The following is a 26516-nucleotide window of genomic DNA, read 5'->3' on the forward strand; positions in this document are numbered from 1 at the left end:
AAGGTCCTCTCCACGACAGCACACTAGTTTTCTGCCATTTCCTCAGCCCATGCGCCCCCTAAAAGTGAGGCTTGAGATGAGCTAACCCCTTGCCCTTACCTCTGCCAGGCGGGAGTGCTTGTGGACATTCTCGCCTTTTTGCACGCTCGGAGCCAGCTGCTGCAGGACACCCCTGCTGCTTGTCAGTGCTCTTGTCAGCCGAGCAAACTTCCCCCAGCCTGAAGCAAGTGGAAGAGTGAAAAGACAGGGTCAAGCACGTCCCGAAGATGCACAGACACTCACATTCCAAGTTATGCTGCCAGAAACAGACACCTGGGATGCCCTCCTGAGCTCCCACGAATCACTCTGCATCCCTGCAAGCAAAACCCGCTGCTCAGGAAAGCACCTTGTGTGTGGCAATTCGCTTTTTCCCTGCACTTTCCCTTCATCCTAATCACACTTTGTGAAGTCGGTAGGGCAGGTTTTAGTACCACTTTACAAACAGGGAGACTGAGACACAGAGTGCCTGGACAATCGGAGAGTCTAGAACACCGATATCCCCACTCTGACCCAAGCCTGCTTCACAAGATGATACCAGGTAATTGAGATGTTTCTCTGACTTAGTAACTTGGCTCAGCCTGTTCCCAATCCCCCCACTACCTGATCTTGCAGAAACAGCTGCTTCTGGACTTCAAATGGACAAGCTAGTCAAATGGCCATTCTATGCATTACCTTCTCCAAGGCCAGGGGAATAAGAAATGATTTCAACCCCTGGGTAGGTGGGGGAAAGCGGTGGCAGATTTTAGTCTGCTTTGAGATGGGAGACAGACAGTTGGTGACAGGTGTTTACTGAGAATCGAAGATGTCTGAATGATCTTGACACCTTTTAAATGCCCCCAAAGACAACTGTCCATTCCAACACCCAACAATCCATCCGCATCAAGGTTATGACCATGGCAGTTGCCCCATGAGACCTTTGAAGTCCTGTCAGGATTCTCAAGACCAGGCTTGGGTTTTAGGAGCTCCAAACACCTGGACTTGGGATATACAGCAAATAAACAGAGCATGCAACATGACAGCTAAAAGCAGGACTAGGTGAATTTATTTCTTTATATCCTTTAGAGTTTAGAAGCACTCAGCACCTTCCAGTAGAAATCTCATCTGCCAAATTTTACCCTGGAGCAACTTTTCAAGGTAGACTTAGAATCCAGAGGACGATGGAGTTAAGCAGAAGCATGTCCATGTTTTATTTTTCTATACGAGTTTTGAGAATCATAAACTGGATAAATTTTTGTCAATATCATAAGAATAGCAAATCAGCCCTTTTTTCTCTCATTCCAGAAGTGCCAGGCTTTAATGAAAAACCAGTAATGCTTTCATCCACCCTGATGCCATGAAGCAGAAATGTGGAACTCTGGGGTTGGCTTGAAAAGATACACATAGTGGTTTGACTGTGGGGGTCCCACTAATGCTCACAGGAGGGGACAGCACGGACTCTGCAGGGGTTTTGACATCCCCCCCCCACCCCGCAATGTCAATGAATGTACCATCATCCTTTAAGGAAGCCTTTTCCAGATACTGGCCTACCCCTAGCAGGCTTACCTGCTCCCTGTGGTGAACCCCCACTTAATTTAGGTGGGCATATATTAGATCACTGATTGTGCGTTGCTGTTTATTTGCTTACCTGTCTATCCCTTCTCCCAAGTAGACTCAGAGGCTCTATCACAGGCATTTCCTAGTGTCCATTCCAGCACCTAGCATGAGGCCAGGCACCCAACAGGTGTATACAATAGTGTATTGGACACATAAAGAACAAATATGTTTTTCCTCTCATCACCCTACTTCTGTCTGGGTTTCCAATAGATATAAAGTCCCAAAGGATAAGCAGTCCATTTCACAAACTCTCTTCAGTTTCAAGGGATATTTCCGTTCCTCTCTTTTCCCAGGCATTCTTGTATCCACTCCCCCAATTATATCCCACTTGGAAGTTCAACACTGAATTGAGCTCAAATGAAGAAACCCCTGGCCCAGGATTCTTGCAGCTCTGTCACAAATGCCACCAGCAAGTTGGGCATAGCAGGACTGTGGGTGCCATGAGAAAGCTGAAAGCATAACATGATCAGGAAACGAGAGGGGAAGCGGGCAGGAGGAGAAGAGGAAGGTAATAGAGAGAAGGGGGACACAGCAGACGGTCCAGCAATGAGCTGCAAGGTTTTCACTGGGGCTCTTCTCCACTGTCAGAAAGGCTGGCTTTTCTCCTGTCTTCCCTCCACAATGGCTGGCGGGTGTCAACTTGGCTGAGCCACCAATGAGCCTGAATCTTTCTTTTTTAGACCAGAAGAGATGGTGCTGGGATGAGTTAGAATTTCAGCTCCTCTGAGAATAAGTCCAGCGATACCAAAAAAGCCAGAGGCCAGCCTTGTCCTGAGAGACAGCGTCAGAAATTCAGAGGACGCCGGGCGTGGCGGCTCATGCCTGTAATCCCAGCACTTTGGGAGGCCGAGCTGGGTGGATCACAAAGTCAGGACTTCGAGACTAGCCTGACCAACGTGGTGAAACCCCATCTCTAAAAATACAAAAATTATCCAGGCATGGTGGTGCGCTACCGTAATCCCAGCTACTCAGGAGGCTGAGACCGGAGAATCACTCAAACCCAGGAGGTGGAGGTTGCAGTGAGCCGAGATCACGCCACTGTACTCCAGCCTGAGCGACAGAGGGAAACTCCGTCTCAGAAAAAGAAAAAAGAAAGAAATTCAGAGGAGCTAATAGCATCATCCCAACATCCAGCAGAGAATAGCGGACGTAGGGTCCAGCATGGAGAGTCAGCGTGGACCACCGCCCGAGCATGGACAGTCAGCGTGGACCACCGCCTGAGCATCCTCAAGTCTCCTCCCACAGTCTTTTCCTTACCAATGTACAAATAACCAACAATCTAAAATGGCTTCTCCAAGAAGCAGTCACTAAATCATCACTTTCCCATCAACCCAAGGGCGGAGACATAAAATGTTAACATTGAAGAGGTGGGTGGGGCCTGTGAGTTATGTCTATTACTATTTCTCCTACATCCAACATGAAGACACATGGAGCAGGGTCAACAGAGCCTTCATCCTTCAATATTCTGAATCTGTGGCTCTTAGAAGCCTGTTCTACGTGTTTCATTCCTTTTGTTGCCTGTATCTGGCTCAAGTTTACCTCTGAATTTAGAAGTAAACGTGAATCTTTGAAAATGAATTTGCTCCTTTAATATGAGATTTGTTGGTGGGTAATAGAGGAAACAAGAAGACTGACTCATCCTTTGGTGAGCAATGTGAAGAGAAAATTCTGAGCTTTACACTCTAATTCTCTACTCATTTGTCCAACCCTCCTGGCTCAGAAGAGAGAATGCGGCAGAAACAGACCCCACAGCCTACTCCCAATTGTCTATAACAAAAGAAAAAGCAAGAGATAAGAAACAAATGGAATCACTGGAGCATCACAGATTCTCATTTTAGGCCGGAATTCCTACCTACTCTCTGATTCAGCCTTTAAACACACACACACCACAGAGCTGTTTGTTAGCAAACAGCAAACCCAGCTTGACTTTCACTCCCTGCTCCATGCCATCCGTGGGCCCTGTTTATCAGAGAGTAACAGAATGACTGTCAAAAGACAGAGAGCAAAGTGAAGATGAGGAGATCAGAGGAAGGACGGTGAGAGTTGGTACGCCAGACGACAGAGGGGCTCTGGAAGCGCTTCCGGGACCCATCCCCTGTGCCTGAGGCTCTGGGTAGAAGACAAGTTACTTTGTGTCAGATCCTGAAATAGGCTACTGTCAATTACCCCATGTGTTGGACCCTTTGTGGGTGGTTAGTGGGAAAATTTGGGGCACAAAGTGGCTTCTTGCATCATTAGCAGGATGCACCTCACCTCACCGCCAAGTCCCAAAATTAGGTACTACATGGTCTGAGAAAACAAAGTAATTTCAAAGACAATTGGAGCACAACTGATTTAAAAGGCTAATATGGTGGTGGGGAAACATCCCACGGGGTTATGCCAAACAGCAATCATCCAAACATATTCCGGGGATTTAGATTATTCACATTTCCTTTCCATCTCCAGAGTGAACTCTAAACAAGCCCTAAGTCAGCAAGACTCCTAATGGTGGCTGAGGTGCTGTGCTGAAAACCCAGCTGGTCCGCTGGAAACAAGCTGCTGAGAGCACAGCCCAGAACCAACATCAAGCCAGGAGAATAATCCAGCCACACGGCAGCACATTTTCTAGGATCCAGATTTGATCCCTGAAGCCAAAACTACAGTTTATAGGCTTAAAATAACAAGGCCTAGAGAAACTATCATGTGCTTCCATCACAAACACACTAAAATAAAGTTTCACTTGTCCTAAGCAGACCACAAACCACAGTGGGCCGGGGGCACGATGATCTGGCAAGTGGGAAGATCTGAATGTATCTGCCATGGCGTTTGAAATGTATACGCTTATAAGCGTGGTCCACTAGCAGGATTCCTACATCGAGGGCTAACATGTGTGTGTGTCAAATTTTTGTGAATCAAGCCACAAGTTACTCCTATTTATTTCACTGACAAAAAGAATTAATATCTGGTCTCCTCAGCTAAGAAGAAACAGAGTAATGTGTGTGTATGTCCTCATGAGTGTCTAAGTATGGATGTGTAGGTACCAAAACTCTTCTCAGCAAGGAAATGCATCCCTGAGCCAGGTTAAATGAAGTGGAGCATTTTATTCCTGGAAAATAAGCCTGAGTAAGTCTCACTGCATCACTCTGATTTATCTCCCTTCAGGTTTTGTGAGCATCAAACGCAGACACCTACGTGGCAGGTGAGGTGCATTCTGTTAGGTCTGCTTTTCCTTCCAAATAACACCAGCACGTCACCTACGAATGTTCCCGTGGTAATAAAAACAAAACATTTTGATTCAATCAAATCGCATATATTAAGTTTTTAAGGGAAAACTTGCAAAAATAAGTGTCAAAATATTCAATTGCCTTCAAAATATGACTTATGAGTTTATTAAGTTAAAAAAGCAACTGGCCTAAGATGATACGTAATCACGAGTGAACCCACGGCCACAAAATACCAACTGCACTGAGAAATCTCCAAATTAGAAACCAGAAATTGGGCAATCATGAATTTGTAAGAGAAGAGAGACTTCAGGTGGCTGACACACTGGCTGAGAAACTTTGCATCTGCTGCAGTCTTAAATCCAAAAGGCAGGCTGAAATTGATTTATTGAGCTATCACACAGTTTTAAAAAATAGGATGCCCTGGTATAAACGGTACTGTGCTCTGAACTCCATAAATGTGAGTGTCTAAATGCGCCAGGATTTTCAATACCCTCACAGGACACATAATCAAAAACAACGTGTCTCAGTCTGACGCTCCCCTGGACTCCACTCTCATCCCTTTGCTACATCTCGGAAAATCACAAGGAGCAGAGTTCTCCAGCAGAGCTGAAACATCAACCACAGAGCCAGGCAGCACTACAACACGGAAAAGCTCCTAGCCTCTCAGTTACCTTGAAGGTAAGCCATGAACAAGAGATGTGGAAGAGGTGCTATGTCGCGCCCTAACCCCAGACCTCTGGGACTAACGCGCCATCTTTTATAAATCCTGATGAGCTGGACCTCTTCAGGGTAGAGTGGCTCCAGAAATCCTGAGCCGTCTCCTTTCCTGTGTCCCCCGCGTTATGCTAACAATACATGCATTTGATACGGCTGAAGCGGGGGCTGAAATCTGTGATCACGCCGCTGATTAAATGACCCATATAGAAGTGTTACTCAGGACCTGGCTTCATAAATGTCATGTTCCAGATGAATTAACCAGCCACTGACTGAATCAACCACAGATGCAGAGATGTGCTAACGTCTGCTTTGACAATCCTGAAGCACTAGATTTCAGTCAAATCTAAGAATGTTTATATATAAAGCAGACGAATGGAGCCATGGACTGTCCCATCTGTATGGCTGACATCTGTTACATGAAAACTCGAAAGGATTCTGATACCAGAGTTCCAAACTATCTTCTTCTGCCCGACTAATAATGGAAAGGGTTAATTATGAAAGGTATGAAATTGATTCCAATGCTTTCCTAAACAAAGTGGTTTTTCTCCCCTTCTCCTCCCCCCATACATTCCAGAATGACACAGTGCTTTGCTCTTTACAATTTGAAGTCTGAATCTTGAGGTTTGCGAAGTGATTGCCTTGACAACCTCAAATTCTCTGTTAACAAGAGCCACACTAAAGACACAAAAACGCATAAACGTATTTGTACAAGTCAGAATTACAAACCTTTACATGAATCATCCTCAATTGGCTGCTTGAAAGCTGTTATGTCACTGAAAGTGCAAAGAAATAAAACCACTTTATCCTGTTCGTTTCGAATTGGAGCAATTTTCACAAAGAACCACACAGGTGTCCCTGAAAGGAATATCAAAAGGTTGGTCAGTAATTTGCATTCTCATTTGAGGGGCAAAGACTTGGAATGAATAGGTACAAATATTAATTCAGTTTGTCAATGGTCTTATTCCCTCAGGTGCTAGGTTATCACATGAAAATTTCTCTTCTTACTAGAATAAAAACTTTCACAGTGGCTATTCAGTGAGGGGTTTCTCTTGTTTAAGTAATTTTCTAAGTGCAGATCTCTTAACTCTTATAAAAAAAATTAGGAAATAGTTTGAAAACCCCAGCTGATTTTATGGAAGAAACTTAGGTACAAAGACCTATAGACTTCCCTTCGCCCACACAGTGGACAGTAAAGGCCCTGCCAACCACGGCCAGCAAACCATGGCAACTCAAATTTCAAACTTCATCCATTGCTAAAGGATCCCAGGGTCAAAATCCAGTTTAGGAATTCACCAATTTGACTCACATGATCAATCACACATGGGCCAGAAACTGTTATTTCTTTTTTTTTTTTTTGAGATAAGAGTCTCACTCTGTCACCCAGGCTGGAGTACAGTAGTGCAATCCCGGCTCACTGCAACTACCACCTCCAGGGTTCAAGCAATTCTCCCACCTCAGCCTCTCAAGCAGCTGGGAGTACAGGCACCCACCACCATGCCCGGCTAAGTTTTGTATTTTTAGTAGAGGCGGGGTTTCACCATGTTGGCCAGGCTGGTCACTAACTCCCAACCTCCAGCGATCCACCTGCCTCAGCCCCCAAAAGTGCTGAGATTACAGGCGTGAGCCACCACACCCAGCCCAGAAATTATATTTCTACATCTCTCTCCTCGAAATAAAATTCCAAAACATCCAATACAATGGTAAATGACGAGGCATTGAAGAAGGAAAGGAACACCACAATGATTCCCCCATACACGGCTCTCCAGAAAAGCAGGATTCCAAGCAGGTTTGGGCTTGGATCACATCAGTGCCACAGGAAGCTCAATCAATGTGTTTCAGTGTGAATCCTTGTTCATGAGCCAGAGTGGAAGGTACATGAGTTCTTCCTAAGCACTGTCTTCATCCACAGCGGGAGGTAGCCGGGGCTATTCAGACGGGCGTCTCAGAGAGGGCGCCCACTCAGGTATCAACAGCAGATATCTGTACAGTCACTTGCTGGCTTCCCAAAAATAATTAGGAAAAATAAAAAACATTTTCTAGTCATAGAGGACATCACAGCAAGAAGCACCAATGTATTCTATGATACAAAATTCAGTGAGACACAAGGCAATCCTATGTTCTTTCCTTCCTAGTTCTTACGTTCCGGTTCCTACAACGGCGTCTAAAAGAACTGAATAACTATTTGTTGAATTTTGCATAACTGGAATAATACTTAGCGCACTATTTTATAACCATTTTCAAATGAAAACAAAGTAACTATTTCCCCATGTAAAGTATTAGCTTCCTATATACCAGGCCCTGTGCTCAGCATCTTACATATATTGCTTTGCGAGCTACACAGCAGACAACTCACTGAATCCTGGAGATGAAAACAGTTCCTCAAGAGGTCACCTGGGTTTCTGTGTCCACAATCACATCAAACTCCGTACTATACACCAGAGACAGACAGACACCTCTACCATTAGCCTCAATCTGGCTTGACAATAGCTAGTTTACAGATGTGGCTATACCACCTGTTCACATGTCATTCTTTTTAAATACCATTCTTTTTCAGTATCTAAATATATATCTTGTACCAAAATTCATACAATCAGGACACACTGCCTTGGAGTTCATCTTGAGCTGAATATAGGGGCGTTTTGGGGGAAAGGACCTCCTTTTTCCTGATCTGGGAAGAACACCTTTCAGTGTAACACTGGGTCTTTTTCCTGGGTTGGCTGGCGATCTGGGAGACAAGCACTGGGTATGTGTAGCTTGGCACCTTCGCTGCTTTGCTCCCTGTCCTATAAATGTTAGGGGGAAAGGCAAAAGGCAGGGAGGATGGCAGGTATTAGGAGAAGCCTGCAGTTCTCTGGTCCTACCTGTGACTTGCAGGTAACTCTGTCTGATTCTATGGTTCACTTTTAGAAACTCACTTTCCCACAGGTATAAACCGCATTGCCCAGGATCAGCTTTATTCGTCATAAAAGTGGTATTTTACCCTTTATTGCAGCAGTTCCCAACCTTTTTGGCACCATGGACTGGTTGCATGGAAGACCATTTTTCCATGGACCAGGGTGGGGGGATGATTTCAGGATGAAACTGTTCCCTCTCAGATCATCAGGCATCAGGTTCTCACATGGAGCAGGCAACCCAGATTCCTTGTGTGCTCAGTTCACAATAGGGTTCTCGCTTCTATGAGAAGCTAATTCCACCACTGATCTGACAGGAGGTGGAGCTCAGGTGGTGATGCTCGCTCAGCTGCCGCTCACCTCCTGCTATGTGGCCCAGCTCCTAACAGGCCATGGACTGGGAGCAGTCCGTGGCCTGGGAGCTGCGGACCCCTGCTATATTGGCACGATTCCTTTATCTCTCTCAGTCGGTTCTGATCATGGACAGGGAATTAAGTGTTATGTACTGACCCCCTCAAAGCTTAACAGCTAAGGACTGTTTCTTTAAATAGATCTTAATACACCCAAAAGGCAAGAGACCTACTACTTTCTGTCTTACCACCGGGCACCCCTGCTTCCTGGCACTCAATGTCGTATTATGCACAGGATCATGTGAAGCCATTGCATCGCTCCACTCCAGGGGGCGCCGTCATGGAGGTGCACGACAGCCTTGGTGGGTAGATGCTCTAGGAATGCGAAATTAAAAAAAAATAAATCCTACATCCCGTGTTTTCAGTCACTCAAACCAGCCTCCATCCCAAACTATCGTCTAGGAAAGAGCAGAATGGGCTTAAATTTTCATTTCTGGAATTCTTTCGGAAGAGAACGTAAGTCCCTCCTAGGTGGTACAGGCCAGTGTTTCAACCTTTTCCACTTAAGAGCAAAGGAATTTTATTTAAGGAAATCTAATCTAAAGATTCAATATATGAAAGAAACAGTTGCTTCGAGTGAACATGAACCATGTGGAACCTGGAGCCCCCCCAAGCCACTTTCCCTTCTGCCCTCCAGGGATATTCGGGAACCCTTTGGCTCCATTCAGACATTGACTTTCATGCAGACAGAATTTGGGGCAAGTAGGCTACAGGGGTCTCTCCTAGAACCCAAATTCTGCAGCAGGATCCATTCCATCAAGATGTTAGAGAGGCAATAAACACAAATATTGATACACACACACACACACAAAATCAGGAAGAAGTTAAGTTTCTGCCTTTTCACCCAAGTGCCTACTATGGAAGAACTGAGAGAAGTGAAAAGCATATGACACCCTACTGCAAAAAGGACAAAGGGTCAATGTCAAATCCTTTATTAAAGAAAGATCTAATTACAAACTCAGGAGCAACATAGCACCTGACAACCCTACTGATGGCAGAGGTTGCCGCTGGGAGGGAGGCTCTTTCCAGGATGAGGATGCCCGTGGGAGGCAGTTGCAGGTCACTCTGATTCTCATCCCCGGCATAGCTCCCTTAGGTAATGTAGTAATTAACCTGACAACCTAACCTGGCTTTGAGGTTCCTCAGCTTTAGCAGCCAGATAACAAAACAGCAAGGCTCAGATGCAGGAGAGAATGTTTGGCCTCCATCAATCTTCTTTCCACCCTGGGCTTCCTCCCAAGCACTCTCTGTAATCAGGCATCTGGGTATCCAGACCATATTCAACAGCAATGGAACAGACGAAGCCACTGTGATTGGCTTTTGGGAGCGGCTGCGCTCTGATAGGGCCAGAAACTAGACTTGGGGATGGTAGCCTGCCACAGGAAATAGAACAATTGGTCTGGGGTCAACGTTATTGAGACGAATGACAAGTACAGAGAGGATGAGACAGCACCAGAGGGACATAATGACCACTGGCCACTAGAACAGCTACCACCGAGCCCCAAGCCCTGAGTCTGAGCCCTTTATCTTTAGTTATCGGGAGCCTTGGCCACGTCCGTCTAACGTCTCTCACCATCAGCCTCTTCATTTGTAAAGTGGGGATAACAGAGTTACTAAAATAAAAATACCCACATGTCTGATCCATAGGTGTTTAAAACTATCACTTTCTTTCTCATTTTTCTTTATTTTTTATTTATTTATTTGTTTATTTTTAGATAGAGTCGCACTCTGTCGCCCAGGCTGGAGTGCAGTGGCGCAATCTCAGCTCACGGCAACCTCCGCCTCTCAGGCTGAAGCGATTCTCCTGCCTCAGCCTCCTGAGTAGCTGGGATTACAGGCGTCCACCACTGCACCTGGCTAATTTTTGTATTTTTAGTAGAGACAGGGTTTTGCCATGTTGGCCAAGCTGGTCTTGAACTCCTGACTTCAGTTGATCCACCTGTCTCAGCCTCCCTAAGTGCCGTGATTACAGGTGTGAGCCACCACACCTGGCCCCAAAACTGTCACTTTCCTCTTAAATTCCTCACCTGTAAGATGGAGATGCCCAATCTCATTTCTCAGGGCTGTTTGAATGACTTTGAAACAGGAAGTATCTCAAAGAGTTTAACAAAACTGTGAAACTGCTCTGCCTGTTTTGAGGGAAGAGGGCCAGTCTCAAACAGAAAATTTAAGGTGCAAGCATGCCCAATAAATCTTTGAAATTATTAGAAAGAAAAATAATAACAGGCACTGCCTACTACAGTAATTAAGAGTAACTGGCACAGGCCTCAAAAGAAAAAATATATATGTATCATTCATTGAGTACTTACAATGGGGTCGGGCCCCTGAAACATTGTGGTTTACTTCTCACAATGACTCTATAAGGTAGAATAGCTACTATGATATTATTCCCATTTCAAATGCGGGCAACCCAAGTGGGCAAGTAACCTAATCAAACCCACATAGTTAATAAATTACTACAGGACTCCTAGAGAAGGAGAAGACAGAAACAAACCCTCATATGTGTGAGTGAGACCTTAGCATATAAAGAAAAGGGCATTTCAAACCAGAAAGGAAGAACTGGATTATTTAAAAAACAGTAATGGGCCAACTGAATAAGCAATGTGGAAAATATTAGATTGTTGCTTCACATAATACACAAAAATAAATTCCAAATGATTTAATATTCTAAACATTTTAACACACTATAAAGGTACCAAAAGGAAAAACTGAAGCATATTTTTATTATTTAGGTAAGGAGAAGAACTTCCTAAAACATAAAACTCAGAACCAGAAAGGAAAACACGGACAGAAAACTTTTTCACTTCTAGATGGAAAAAGAAAAAGTTAAAAGAAAAAATGTTCAAATAGAGAGAAATGTTTTTCAATATGTCTATGATTTAGGATCAATATTCACTACATATAAGCAGCTCCTATCACTGAATAAATAAAAGACAACCCATTCGGCAAACAGACACAATGTGACCGCTTTGCTTATTAGATTTGTCTCCACAACTAGACTGTAACGTCCTCGAGGGCTGAGTCAGTTTCCTACATCTCTGTCTCTGTGACCTACCGGTCTGGCACAGGCTGAGCCTACGGCAGGTAATCAGTATGAGGTTGGCCAGCAGCTTCTCCTTGCTGGCTCAGCAGAAATGCTGTCAGATGCCTTTCCCCCGGCTTCTTTGACTGGAGAGCTGAACCAGAGTTCCCAGATTCCAGGCCACCAGCCACACCACAAATTGTGGAGTCACACTCTGAGGACTGTTGTCCAGAGCGTGTACTGACTGCTTTTATTTAGGGTTAACACTCCTTGATTTTCTTGTTTGAAAAATTGAAAAACTAATTGAATAGCACAGGAGCGAACACATGAATATTTACTGAATGTGTTCACTAATGACAACTGTGAATGATGTAAGAAAATCAGGCCAGACATGGTGGCTCAGGCCTGTAATCTCAACACTTCAGGAGGTCGAGGTGGGTGGATGGCTTGAGCTCAGGAGGCGAAGACCAGCCTGGCCAACATGGTAAAACCCCAACTCTACAAAAAAAAAAAAAAATTAGCTGGGCATGATGGTATGTGCCTGTAGTCCCAGCTACTCAGGTGGCTGAGGTGGGAGGATGGCTGGAGCCTGGGAAGCAGAAGTTGCAATGAGCCAAGATCATGCCACTGCACTCCGGCCTGGGCAGCACAACCAGAGTCTGCTCCAAAAAAAAAGAAAGAAAGAAAGAAAAGGAAATCACACAGCATACTAAACACGAGGCAAGTAACACGAAATATATAGCACTTCAGAAATGCCGGGTTTTTCAAGGGGCCAATATAGAAATCTTTCAAATAATCCATCCTTCAACAAATGTAATGGCATTCCAAACACTCATTCCAAACCACACCATGAGGTCTTCTGCTAATTACTCTCAACTCCCCAAAAGATAGGACAAATATTAATGCTTATCAATAGAAGATCCTTACGGTCAGGCGCGGTGGCTCATGCCTGTAATCCCAGCACTTTGGGAGGCCAAGACGGGTGGATCACAAGGTCAGAAGTTCGAGACCAGCCTGGCCAATATGGTAAAACCCCATCTCTACTAAAAAAAAAAACATAAAAAATTAGCCGGGCGTGGTGGTGCGCACCTGTAATCCCAGCTACTCAGGAGGGTGAGGCAGAAGAATCACTTGGACCTGGGAGGCAGAGGTTGCAGTGAACCGAGATTGTGCCATTGCACTCCAGCCTAGACAATAGAGTGAGACTCCGTTTCAAAAACAAAAAAAAAAGAAGATTCTTTCTACAAAGTTGTCCTTGTAAACCCTAAAGAATGGGACTGGGAAGAAAGAACAAAAACAAATGATTGAAAGCTTGTAAAACTGAGGAGGAAAATCCCGAGAATTAAATGCGATATATGGGCAAAGAATCTGAACAATTAACATTTAAAAGGATAATTTTAAATGGATAGTAAACAGGAAAAAAAATACTTCAATCTCACCAGCATTAAAAAGCTCACTAAACAAAAAAAAAATGTTGGCAATTTAACAATTTAAAAGTTATACTATTCAATGCCGGTGAGGTATAATGAGTCAGACACTCGCATTCTGCATAAGTACTTGGAAATGGGTTCAGTTCTTCTGGAAAGCTATTTGGCAGTAAGTCTCAGAAACCTTAGTTTACTTTCCTTGACACGGCAATTCTCAACTTCTAGGAAATATTTCATACTGTCAACAAAGTATCTTTGTGTAACAATTTTTACTCAGCATTGTTTTTAATAAAGAAAATTGAGCCTCATAAATATTCAATCATAGAGGAAGCTTTAATAAAATCTTTCTAAATTGTATTTATTCGTGAGGAATTTTAATAATGGGGATATTCTGTGATGACTAAATAAACGTATGATTTTTAAATTGTATACACGTCGAAATCTCTAGTACATAAAGTGTGCACAGACAAAAACGAAATGGAAACACAAAACGTTCGCAGTATAACAGCACTTCTGTCTGTTGTGTGGTTTTTTTCTTTATATGTTTTTCATGCATTCATCATGGTAAACACGCGTTAATTTAAAAATCAGAGAAAAATACGCTTTAAGGTAGTGACATTTAACTTTCTAAAATCTCGACAAGAAGAACTTTTCCCTCGTGGAACTCTGTATTGCTTTAAAATGCTGAAATGTTTTACTCTATTGAACAGAGAAGTTTGAAAGTAGAAGCAAACTCTATTCCACAGACGCGGAAAGAAACAGGAATCCCTCCTTCCTGCCTCCGACCCGTTTCTGCTCCAGGGGACTCCTCTCCCCTGCTCACTCCCTGGCTCTGACGCCCTCACTTTGAATCACCCGTGTTGTTTCTCTCTCGTTTCTTGGTAAGTATCAGGCTCCTTTCAAAGTCACTCAGCAAACGTTCACCTCCCCACTCCTCAGGGCCAGCTCTGGGCCAGACACTAGCGCGCTTTACTTCGGGTTAGAGGATGAGTTCCTGTCTGGAAACGCGGGGCTTCCTCCCTCCTGGGCTCTGCCTGGGGCTCCCAAACTAAGGGAGGAGCCCATCCCTGGACGCCCCTGACAAAGGCCCAATGCTCCATCTCCTCCACAGCCCCCTGGACGTCTGTCACTCCGAAGGCCTCTTCCCCCGGCCAGGCCACCATCGTTTTGCTGTCAGAGGGATTCCTAGCAGCTCCTCTACCTCCTGTCTCACTAAGCTCCATTCCATCTCCACGCTTTAGCTGAAGCCATATTTATCTTTCATTTCTTTTTTAGAAGGGTTTTGCTGTGTGTCCCAGGTCAGATTCAAACTCCTGGGCTCAAACAATCCTCCCCACTCAGCCTCCAAGTAGCTGGAATTACAGGCAGGAGTCACCACCCCTTGGCTTAGAGATGTCTCTCTAAAATGAAATCCGATGACATACTTACCTGCTTAAAATCCCTCAACAGCCCTCACCCCCACCGCCTTCTCCCCCACTGCTGCTTTTGAGACAGATTCTAAACTATTTAACTTGGCTGTGTGACTGGTCCTTCCTAGCCTCTCCAACCTCATATTACGTCTCATGTATTTATATTTCTCCACACACAGACACACACACACACACACACATATGTATTAGAGACAGAGTCTCTCTCTGTCACCCAGGTTGAAGAGCAGTAGCACGATCTCAGCTCACTGCAACCTCTGCCTCTGGGGTTCAAGCAATTCTCCTGCCTCACCCTTCCGAGTAGCTGGGATTGATAATCCACCACCACACTCAGCTAATCTTTGTGTTTTTAGTAGAGATGGGGTTTCACCATGTTGACCAGGCTGGTTTCAATCTCCTGACCTCAAGTGATCCACCTGCCTCAGCCCCTCAAAGTGCTGGATTATAGGCACGAGCCACCGCGCCCGGCCCCTCGTGTATCTATTTACTCCATGGGTTGGGTGGAGCACTTTCTATGTGTCAGGTACTGGGCTGGGTGCAAGGGGCAGAGCCCTGAAAGAGACGCACCCCGTTGGCATGGAAGTCAGTCTTCCCTACGGCTTCTCCGAGTGTGATCTGTGGACCAGCAGCATCGGGGTCACCTGGGAGCAGAACCGCAGATCCTTTCTAGACCCTCTGCATAGAAATACACATTTCCACTCACTGGTGAGTTCTTACGCATGTCGAAGTTTAAGAAGCATTGCTTTGTGTCTCTTGAACCCTCAATGCTCTCTCTCCCTGCTGCCCTCTTCACGTGCATTCAGCCTGGGATAGTCTTGGCCCTGATCCTTCTCTAACCCCCGCATCCTTCCAGTTTCTGATGGCATTTATGCCTGTTAGGGAGACTTCATGCCCTAACGTCCTAAGTCGGGGTCATGAGCCACCTATGTGGTGTCACCATCAGAGCACTCATGGCTCTGTTCTGTGAATGCCGCCCCCCCTGCAGACACCGCCCCCTCCCCCCGCAGACACCGCCCCCCTCCCCCTGCAGACGCCGCCCCCTCCCCCCCCGCGGACACCGCCCCCTCCCCTGCAGACGCCGCCCCCCTCCCCCGCAGACACCGCCCCCTCCCCCGCAGACGCCGCCCCTCCCCTGCAGACACCGCCCCCTCCCCCGCAGACGCCGCCCCTCCCCTGCAGACACCGCCCCCTCCCCTGCAGACGCCGCCCCCTCCCCCGCAGACGCCGCCCCCTCCCCCTGCAGACGCCGCCCCCTCCCCCGCAGACGCCGCCCCCCTCCCCCTGCAGACGCCGCCCCCTCCCCCGCAGACGCCGCCCCCTCCCCCTGCAGACGCCGCCCCCTCCCCCGCAGACGCCGCCCCCTCCCCCGCAGACACCGCCCCCTCCCCTGCAGACGCCGCCCCTCCCCTGCAGACACCGCCCCCTCCCCTGCAGACACCGCCCCCTCCCCTGCAGACACCGCCCCCTCCCCCTGCAGACGCCGCCCCCCTCCCCCCCGCGGACACCGCCCCCCTCCCCCGCAGACGCCGCCCCCTCCCCCGCAGACGCCGCCCCCCTCCCCCGCAGACGCCGCCCCCTCCCCCTGCAGACGCCGCCCCCCTCCCCCGCAGACACCGCCCCCTCCCCCGCAGACGCCGCCCCCTCCCCCGCAGACGCCGCCCCCCTCCCCCGCAGACACCGCCCCCCTCCCCCGCAGACGCCGCCCCCTCCCCCTGCAGACGCCGCCCCCTCCCCCGCAGACGCCGCCCCCTCCCCCTGCAGACACCGCCCCCTCCCCTGCAGACACCGCCCCCTCCCCCGCAGACACCGCCCCCTCCCCCGCAGACGCCGCCCCCCTCCCCCGCGGACACCGCCCCCTCCCCCGCAGACGCCGCCCCCTCCCCCCCCGCGGACACCGCCCCCTCCCCCGCAGACGCCGCCCCCCTCCCCCGCAGACGCCGCCCCCTCCCCTGCAGACGCCGCCCCCTCCCCCGCAGACGCCGCCCCCTCCCCTGCAGATGCTCTAAGAGCAGACGCTTGTCTCTCCCTCCACACCTGCATCCCTAGCAGGAAGCTTAGTATCTGCCATAAGGTAGTGAGTCAATAAAATCTATTGAAAAAAAAAGCCCACACAGAGAATCCAGTGCAATTGTACAATCCCCAGGCTTAACAAATAAGTTCAAGTTTCTTAATTCCTCAAGAGAAAGTGGAATTTGGAAGTAGCGAGCAGGTCCTAGGAAGAAATCAACATTATCTGCATCGTTTCCTTAGTTTCATGGTTCATTCTGTATGTACAAGTTCAGCCTTGTCCGCAGCCCCTGCGGCCCACTAGGCATCTTTGTGTAAATTAGAAAGAGAGGCCGGGCGCGGCGGCTCACGCCTGTAATCCCAGCACTCTGGGGGGCCGAGGTGGGCGGATCACGAGGTCAAGAGATCGAGACCATCCTGGCCAACAGCGTGAAACCCCGTCTCTACTAAAAAGACAAGAAAATTAGCCGGGCATGGTGGCGCGCGCCTGTGGTCCCAGCTACTCGGGAGGCTGAGGCGGAAGACTCGCTTGAACCCTGGAAGCGGAGGTTGCAGTGAGCCGAGATTGCTCCACTGCACTCCAGCCTGGTGACAGAGCAAGACTCCGTCTCAAAAAAAAAAAATTAGAAAGAGAAACTCCTTCCTCAGCACAGATGCAATTCCAGACCAGGGTCCATGGGGGACTCAGCAAGCAAATCACAAGCTGGTTTCCACTTCCCCCTAAGCAGGGTACAGCCTACACAGCCACGTGTGGTGGCCCTGCCTTGAACCCACATAAAACTGAGAATGGCCGTGAGCAAACACTGGAAACCAGTCCTGGTGCCACATGACCTTGGGTGACGAATTAACTTTCAGCTGTGCCTATTTTATAGAGCTTAGAGAATCCACATTTTAAAAAACAGTCATGCCTTGCACAAAGCTTACTTTCTGAAGGTAAAGGCTAAGGTAAAAATTGGATATGACCATAAATCCTCTTGAAAATGCTTTAATATCACCCACAAAGTAGAGCCTGATGCCCAGGCTGACAGGCCACTTTGGAGACTGTCAATAAGCCTACCACAGCGTTCAGGGAGGGAAGAAATGCTGATTCCTTGGTAGCCCATCATTTGAACCAGTTGGTTTACCTGGGTAGTTCATGTCTACCTAAAGTACAGAACTTCAAATATCAGAATCACTTTCAGCATAGTTAGATACTCATGAGATAGGATCTTCAGCCCCAGGGACAGCTAGCAAAAGGCAGACTGCTATCTCCCATCTCGAACTCTGGGGCACATGCTCACTGAAACAAATGGCAAGTGAATTATTAATGCCGCCAGCGTGGAAAACTTTTAACGTATTCCGTTAGCGTATGACACAGGTACAGACCATGTGCTTCCATTGAGAAAGCATCTGGTAAGAGCTGTTGCTTTGAGTTGAGCTGTGCCCCCCATACTGGAAGGACTGGCATACAGCCCTTCAGTCTTTCCCCTCATTCCTCTCCCAGCTAACAGAGGGTGGGAACTAGACCTGCTGGCAGAGAGAATGTACTGGAGCGAGCCGACGACTCCACGCGAAAGCTGCGGTAACAACCCTCTTGGACTTGTGAATGGCCAGTGCTAATCTCTCAGATCAGTATCTGCAAAGACCACCAAGCAAACAATAATCTCAGTCACCTACTCCAATACCCAAGACCTGAAAAAGGTCCCAGCTCCTCCCAGATAAAAACAATACATGCCCTTTACTTTCCAGGGCAAAACATCACTCAAACCTGAATGCAACCAGATTAAACAATTATCCTCATGTGCCATAAGGACCACCCTGGAATTGTTCAATTGAATCAATTTCCTACCAATCAATCCTACATATAAAGCACGGGACTTCTTACAAAACAAAATAGTGTTTTTAAAAACAGAAACAAACCACTATCAATACCCATACAGCCTTGCTAGTGCCATATGCCCTACTTCCATACTTCTTTTTGTTTGTTTGTTTGTTTTTGAGACGGAGTTTCGCTCTTGTTACCCAGGCCGGAGTGCAATGGCGTGATCTCGGCTCACCGCAACCTCCGCCTCCTGGGTTCAGGCAATTCTCCTGCCTCAGCCTCCTGAGTAGCTGGGATTACAGGCACGCGCCACCGTGCCCAGCTAATTTTTTGTATTTTTAGTAGAGACGGGGTTTCACCATGTTGACCAGGATGATCTCAATCTCTTGACCTCGTGATCCACCCGCCTTGGCCTCCCAAAGTGCTGGGATTACAGGCGTGAGCCACCACGCCCGGCCTTCCATACTTCTCATACAGCTAATCTTTAGCGAAAGAGAAGACCAAGTTTTATACTTATGTATGGCTGTTGAGCTAAAACCTCACTGACATACTTTGTGGAAGTAATTGTAGCCAAAAACAAATACAAATTAACAATGCATTGTTGTTAATACTGGGGATAAACTTTTATTTAGAAACTCTTAATTAGGCACCCAGTGTGTTACTTGTGCCAAGTGCTGTGGAAGATAGATACAAAGATGAACTGGACAGAATTTCTGTCCCACCTTCTCCCTCCCTTTTTGAGACTCTGTCTCAAAATAAAACAAAACAAAAAGTCGACAAGTACCTTAAGCTCGCAACGCACCATATGTAAACCAATAGGAAAAACATTAACTCTTAGCAACAACAAAATAGATCAAGAAGTCTTAATTTGTTAGTGACAAGAACCTCATCAAATATTCCTACTGTTTCCTTTATGAGAAACAGTATAACTGATTAGTCGATATCATTCATCCCAACATACACAATGACTTCAAGTAACAGCATTTAGCTGATGGGAGAGAAGGAAAACCAAGACAGCGATGGAGGGAGAGGAGATACTTTCCTACTTCAAACACGAAAGGTTTAGAATGATCCCAGTACTCACTGTTCTTCTTGTACATCAGAATTTCAAAGGAATTCATCTCGTAATTCTCAAATGTTTGCCGTACTTTTTCGATAGTGTCTTTATCAGTCAGCTCCCCATACATAAAGCTGCAAACAACCAAAGAACTCAAGTTAGATTAACAAGTATTCGTTATTCTACATGCGTATGTTTAATATCTGTTCTGTATTCAGCACTGTGCTAAGTACTGTGGAATACACACACACAATGAAAACATTAATTGACTCAAAAAAATTTGCTGATTCAACTGTGAATAAGACTTTTTCGTTGCCTCCAAAAACTAACAGTCTGATGAGAGATACACACCATAAAACAGCAGATCAGAAACCAGTGGATTAGGGAACAGTGTGATCACCGCCACAGTGTCCACACACAACGAATCACACAACACACAGAAGGGGCACCGTGCCCTCTACGGTTGGTCAGAGAATGCTTCCCAGAAGTAACGACAAACTAGGTGGAAGGGGCAGGAAAGAGGGGAAATGGCTGAGAGAAAGAAGGAGAAAAACATTCCAAACAAAAGACAAACCAGCTGCAGAGGCACAGAGGTGACAGTCAGATTGTAGTTCATTTCAGTATGACTGGAATACAGACAATGGGAGGGAAATTTGCAACAGAGAATATAGAGAAGTAAACACAGGCAAGATCATGGAGACCACAGCAGTATAAGCCATGGGAAGTAATTTAATCTCTATCTTGAAAGCAATGGGAGCACAGGGCAGGGTTTTAAGCAAAGGAGAAACAGAATTCGATTTTGGTTGAGAAATACAACTCTGGGAGATTTCCTGGTAAAGATGGATGAGTGAGTTTACACCATAGATTTTTCCTTTTCTAGTCCTCAGCAAAATAAATTCATTTATTTAAATGTACATGTAACTTATTAGAGAAAACCTCAGGATAGCAGAAGGTCCACCTACTAACACTAGTCTCAGCAGAAGCAAGAAAAGCGGCAGGACTATTTTCCGGGCCCCACACTGAGTCTGCTCTGAAGATCATGGCTTATCCCTCTGGGAACAGGATATACTCCCAATTAAGTAGAATGAATAACGGCGAAGGAGACTAACAAAATGCCAGAGGAGAAGGGAGAAAAAACATTTTTCAATGGGTCTGGAAAGTCCAAGTCTCTGGCAAAGGCTGCCCATGGGCCCAGCAGGCATCTCCCTGGCAACCCCGGGCCTTCAGACTGCAGTAACAGGAACGAGCAGCGATGATCACGCCTCAAGTCTTAGGTGGGTTCCTAAACGATACACTTCTCATCTCCTACGACTGCAAAGTCAATATAATCGAACTTTTTTTGATGACTTGTATCACAGAAACATGGAATTTCGGAGCTACAAAGAACCTCAGAGGTTATCAAGTACAATTTCTTATCTAAAACTGAACCACCAGGTCCAGCACCATGCTTAGCTTGATATTAGAACAACCTTGGGCTTACTACAGGCTTCCAAATTCTCCAATAAGAAGAGTCCTAGCTGTTGACTTTGTGAATTCTGTATCACAATTGTTATTTGATGTCCCTTCCCAGCACCCTGAGGAATGTGATGATCTGTGGTTGTCCTTACGCACTCAGGTAGCACTCTGCTTTTGGGCTGTATTCTTTGCCTATAAGCCAGGACATGGAAAACTGAGCTTGCTGAATTATCTCTAGAAAGAAGAATAGATCAAGACTAATTTAGCCCTGACCGAGAATAAGAGGATTTTTCTTCTTTCTCATTCTGAGTTAATTTTCTAAATAAGTGACCTCCATTTAAATGAAGTGATGGTATATATGCTAGCAATTTCCTTAACAAGGTAAAAGAAATCCCTGTCAAGTTGAATCTTCAAATAAATGAAGTGCCATAATTACACCAGTTTTCATTCGTCTTGTGTACTTTTTCAAGCTGTAGGTTACCAGTAGCTCTAAGTTTTCCTTACCTGGATCTTAGATTGCAAATGCTTGCAATGCCCAAAATAAATAAAAGAGGCTCCTGAGCGCTCAGGCACATAGATAGCACAAAGGAATGTTTACTTATGGAGAAGCGATACCTTCAGGTAATTCAGTAAGTTGATAAGAACTGTGCATAAAAGTTGGCTAAATTAGCAAGTTATTTTATTTGGTTTCCTGTGTCTGATTATAGGCAATAAGTAGAAAGGTAAGGAAAAGCTGTTCAAGTCACACTAAAAAGGGAAGCTAAGTCTCTCAAATTGTTCTGATTGTATACGTGCAATACAGACAGAGGTGTAGATGCAGATAAATAGATCTATAAACACTCAAGAGGGTAACAGCACACGAAAAATATAAGATAATTCCGTTGCATTAAGAATTATAATTTCTAAACCTTTGAATAGTCAGTGGGAAGAATCTTCAATTTTTCATTTCTCAGTCCCCAAAATCTAAGATTTAAGAAAGTGGAGGCCAGGCGTGGTGGCTCATGCCTATAATCCCAGCACTTTGGGAGGCCAAGGCAGGCAGATCATGAGGTCAGGAGTTTGAGATCAGCCTGGCCAAGATGGTGAAACCCCATCTCTATTGAAAATATATATATAAAAAAAAAAATAGCCAGGCATGGTGATGGGTGCTTGCAATCCCAGCTACTCAGGAGGCTGAGGCAGCAGAATTGCTCGAACCTGGGAAGACATAGGTTGCAGTGAGCCAAGATCTCACCACTGCACTCCAGCCTGGCAACAGAGCAAGACTCTGTCTCAAAAACAAATGTGGAAATATTTTCAAAACATTTGATACTTTCTTCTTATGAGCTCAGACACTTATTTTATTTTCGAAAAGTATTTTAAAATGCTTGTCACCAATGTAAAGTGGCATGGCTGATTTAATAAGTAAAAATGCAACTTCTGAAAACAGAAGACTGTTTGGTCAGACGGGCTTCTCCACTCTTCACAGACGAGTTTGATTCTTGATTTGGCTGAACGATTCCGCTTTTGAAGAGGGCAGAGACTGAGAGGAGCCAAAAGGCTACGGTGGGCCAGGACCTTGCCAGGGCACAGCAGGGGAATGTGGGCAGGATCCAGGCTACACGTCTGGCTCAACACCTGGAAGACTCTTTAAAAGAGCTTTTCTAACACCATGGCCCAAGGGCCCCGCTTGCTTAGAAACCCTGTAAAAATATACCAGCTGCACTGTTAGTACGATATGCTAAGAGTGCAGAGAGAGAGAGAGAGAGAGAGAGAGAGGTAACAGCATCAATTACAAGGCAACAAAACATTGGTTCTCTTATCTTTTTCCGAAGTAAAAAATTTTGGCTGAAGCTGGCCATGGTAGCTCACAGCTGTAATCCAGCATTTTGGGAGGCTGAGGCAGGTGGATCACCTGAGGTCAGGAGTTCAAGACCAGCCTGACCAATATGGTAAAACCCCGTCTCTACTAAAAATACAAAAAACAAAAAAATTAGCCGGGTGTGGTGGCACGTGCCTGTAATCCCAGCTACTCAGGAGGCTACATCAGGAGAATCACTTGAACCTGGGAGGTAGAGGCTGCAGTGAGCCAAGATCACGTATTGCACTCCAGTCTGGATGACAGAGCAAGTCTCTGTCTCAAAACAAAAAAGAATTCTGAGGAAAATCTCTATAAACAAGGCCCTTGTCTCCAACATTGTAGTTACTCTTCTAAAATGCTCATAAATTTTTAAAAATTATTTTAATCATCTAAAATTCCATTTCACTGTATTTGAGCCTCTTTCACATTTAATTTCATATAAATGCCATAACTTTTGAGTTCACATTTTATAGACAGAATGGTTTTCCTGAGTTCTTCTGGGTTCTCTCCCATCTTAGTGACTGCAAGTTGGTCAGTTGTGGGAAGCATGTTTTACATGTGCTTTGATTTTTCCAGCACAATTCATGAACTAGAGACGATATGGCAATAAGAATTCCTGTGAGCACACACCGAATGAGGTAAAGCAATTCCCAAAGGCAGTAAGCCATTTCTTTTTCCAAAAGATACCACAGGAGATTGTTCAGCAGAACGACCCCAAACACAGATACCTGCAGGTGCTGCTTTTCTGCATCACTTCTGCCCTGTGATAGCCGGACAGCTTGCAAAATCCGTCATTGCTGTACACGATCGGCCAGTCCACTATCTGAGCATTCCCCAACACAAAATTAGTATCTGTTAAGGAAAGAAAGGAAAAAAGGGTACATGGGCAACACATTAGTTGAGATTCAATGAGGACATAAATAATGTCAAGCAATCCAGATATTTCTGTTTCCCTCCAAAATTTAGACTCTTGAACAGGAATGTGGCCCTGTGAAGCATACAAAAGAACAGTGTTTTAGAACTGAGTATTTTGAATCCTAAGTGCTAAGGTCACTGTACTCCAAATAGAAGTTAGAAAAGAAAGTGCACTTAAGCAGCCAACCGATGACTCCTGCAGAAATCCAGTGGATTCCCATGAGACATGTTTAAGTCCTAATTTTTCATCCAAGTGAAGGTATACCAGTAATATGGAGAAAGACAGAACCCAAAAGTAATTTCTTCGGAGCTCTGTCCAGCATCTCAGCCTTTTCAGTCTTTTGGCCAGAAGCTAAAAATGTGCCTTCTTCACCCTAACTAGGATTTGCCCAACCTAGGAGGGCGTCTCAGGAAGGCAGAGGAAGGAAGGAGAGCACTGCCTCACGGACACACACACCACCATGGACGCTCCCCTTGGTAAGGAACAGTAACCAGACTCTCTTAATACCAGCGCTTTGTAGAGGCTGATCAAGATGCTCACACAACAGGACCTTCTTGCTGATCTTGGAATTCTTGCTGATTGGGAAATGCAGCCACAGAGCAGCAGCCTACCACACACTCATGATGCAGGGTCTAGGTAGCCCAGTTGTGTTTGGCCTGCTTGGTATGTTACGTTCGCACTACTTCCCACCTTTTTGAAAATCAGTCCTCAATACTTTTTATGCTCAGGAAATCAACTGTACTTCCTTTCTTTTTAAGTATTTCAATTATGCAAATAACATCCAGAACTTAAATGTAATCATTATTTTAGTTTGGCCCCTTTTCCACAGACAACCCACCTACTTCCCCCACCCTCCAAAAAAATGACAGAACATGAACACCCCTGTTTAGTTGTAAACTGGAGAAGGTACAGTGTGTGTGTGTGTCTGTGTGTCTGTGTGTGTGTCTGTGCGTTTGTGTGTTTGTGTTTGTGTGTCTGTGTTTGTGTGTGTGTTTGTGACTGTGTGTGTTTGTGTGTGTTTGTGTGGGTGTGTGTTTGTGTTTGTGTGTGTCTGTGTGGGTGTCTGTGTGTGTGTCTGTGTGTCTGTGTTTGTGTGTGTGTTTGCATCTGTGTGTGTCTGTGTGTTTGTGTGTGTGTCTGTGTGTGTGTCTGTGTGTCTGTGTTTGTGTGTGTGTTTGCATCTGTGTGTGTCTGTGTGTTTGTGTGTGTGTCTGTGTGTGTGTTTGTGTGTGTTTGTGTCTGTGTGTGTTTGTGTGTGTGTTTGTGTGTGTCTGTGTGGGTGTGTGTCTGTGTGTGTGTCTGTGTCTGTGTGTGTGTCTGTGTGTGTTTGTGTGTTTGTGTGTGTGTCTGTGTGGGTGTGTGTGTGTGTCTGTGTGTGTGTCTGTCTGTGTGTGTGTGTCTGTGTGTGTGTCTGTGTGTGTGTGTCTGTGTGTGTTTGTGTGTGTGTCTGTGTGTTTGTGTGTGTGTGTGTCTGTGTGTGTACACATACTACCTAGAGAGAAATAATGGTGATATAGCGTCACTTAATTGAAAACATTTACAGTTTATTCACAATATAGTTAACCATCCCTTCAGATAGGCTTCTCCCCCCTTCTTAGATGAGTTTATTCTTGATTTGGCAGGCCTGGAAAATGATTCCACTTCATGCAGATACCACTGCAGACAAAAGGCTTGGAAGAAGACAGGGCCTGAGAGGAGCTAAGGATTGTGGTGAACCAAGACCTCACAGAGGAGGGTGAGGGAGGAGGAATTGCTAATTACGGTAACCTATTCTTGAGAACGCTTGATCTATTTAAAAGGAACAGAAAATACAACATTTATGATGTGAATCTATAAAGCTACTATTTTTAGAAATATGCTTTTAATGAAACTCTACAACCAGTCCTTCTCTCCATCTCTCCCATATATACATACATTCTTCTTGAGTGCCAGCTAGGTGCCAAGCACAACGCAAGCCCCTGAGGGTCTCCAGATTGATAAGAAATGGTCCCTGCACTCAAGAAACTTAGCAAGACAAATAGACATGTGGACAACTAACAAGAAACAGGTAAGGAAACAGTGAACTCTATTTGAGGGAGGTAAAGGGCTGTGTCTCAGAGGGGATAACATTTGAACTTGTTCTAGTCTAAAAGGATGAGTAAGATTTATTCAAACTTTTTGAATGCCTATTACGTAACTGGCTCAGATAATACAAAAACAATAGATAGAGAAATTAAAATATGATCACTGCATTGGTGAACTCAAGAGGGTGTAAGAAGAAGGGAACATTCCAGGCAGAGGATCCGGCGTGGGCAAAGGCATGGCAGCACGGGACACAGCGCAGGCTGGGGTCGACAAAGGGCAGCCGGGAAGAGCAGCAGGAGGAGGAACTGGAGACCCAGACTGAGAGGGTCTTGAATGAGTAAAGCCAAAGGGCTTTGATTTTATCCTAGGGGCAGAATAATCCTTCATGTTGGTCTTCTTTCCCTGAATAAACTCACATTTCCTGAACCAAATAGCTTAGACTTAACAGTAATACAATATTTACTAAATTACTCCCACGTGTATATGAAGCCTCGTCGGCTTAACCATCTCTTTTGTTAACTCCTGAAATAGTAGTTAATTTCCCTCAAAATACCTAGAGCAGAAGGAAGATCTGAATGTGGGTTTTCATGGCTAATGCTCCACTGAGATTATCTACGAGGAAAGAGAGAAGAATAGCGAGTTACAGA

The 26516-nt window shown here is 45.7% G+C and overlaps 1 protein-coding gene across 4 annotated transcripts in view; it reads right to left on the minus strand.

Annotated features, from left to right (window-relative positions):
* Window positions 1-26516, minus strand: part of KCNH1 (potassium voltage-gated channel subfamily H member 1) — a 377979-nt gene that overhangs the window by 330987 nt on the left and 20476 nt on the right. For 2 of the 4 annotated variants that reach the window (XM_064360341.1, XM_064360340.1), the window contains exons 2-5: window positions 23618-23741; window positions 19622-19728; window positions 6279-6407; window positions 100-218 (exon numbers count right to left, since the gene is read on the minus strand). In XM_064360341.1, the coding sequence (XP_064216411.1) occupies window positions 100-218; window positions 6279-6407; window positions 19622-19728; window positions 23618-23741 (479 nt within the window). Of the gene's footprint in view, window positions 1-99; window positions 219-6278; window positions 6408-19621; window positions 19729-23617; window positions 23742-26516 lie in introns of those variants that run through there. The other 2 variants (XM_064360343.1, XM_064360342.1) reach the window with 2 other exon arrangements.

This window comes from Aotus nancymaae, unplaced genomic scaffold (assembly GCF_030222135.1).
Source record: "Aotus nancymaae isolate 86718 unplaced genomic scaffold, 86718_ANA_hifiasm-v0.15.2.pri h1tg000039l, whole genome shotgun sequence".
Taxonomy (NCBI): domain Eukaryota; kingdom Metazoa; phylum Chordata; class Mammalia; order Primates; family Aotidae; genus Aotus; species Aotus nancymaae.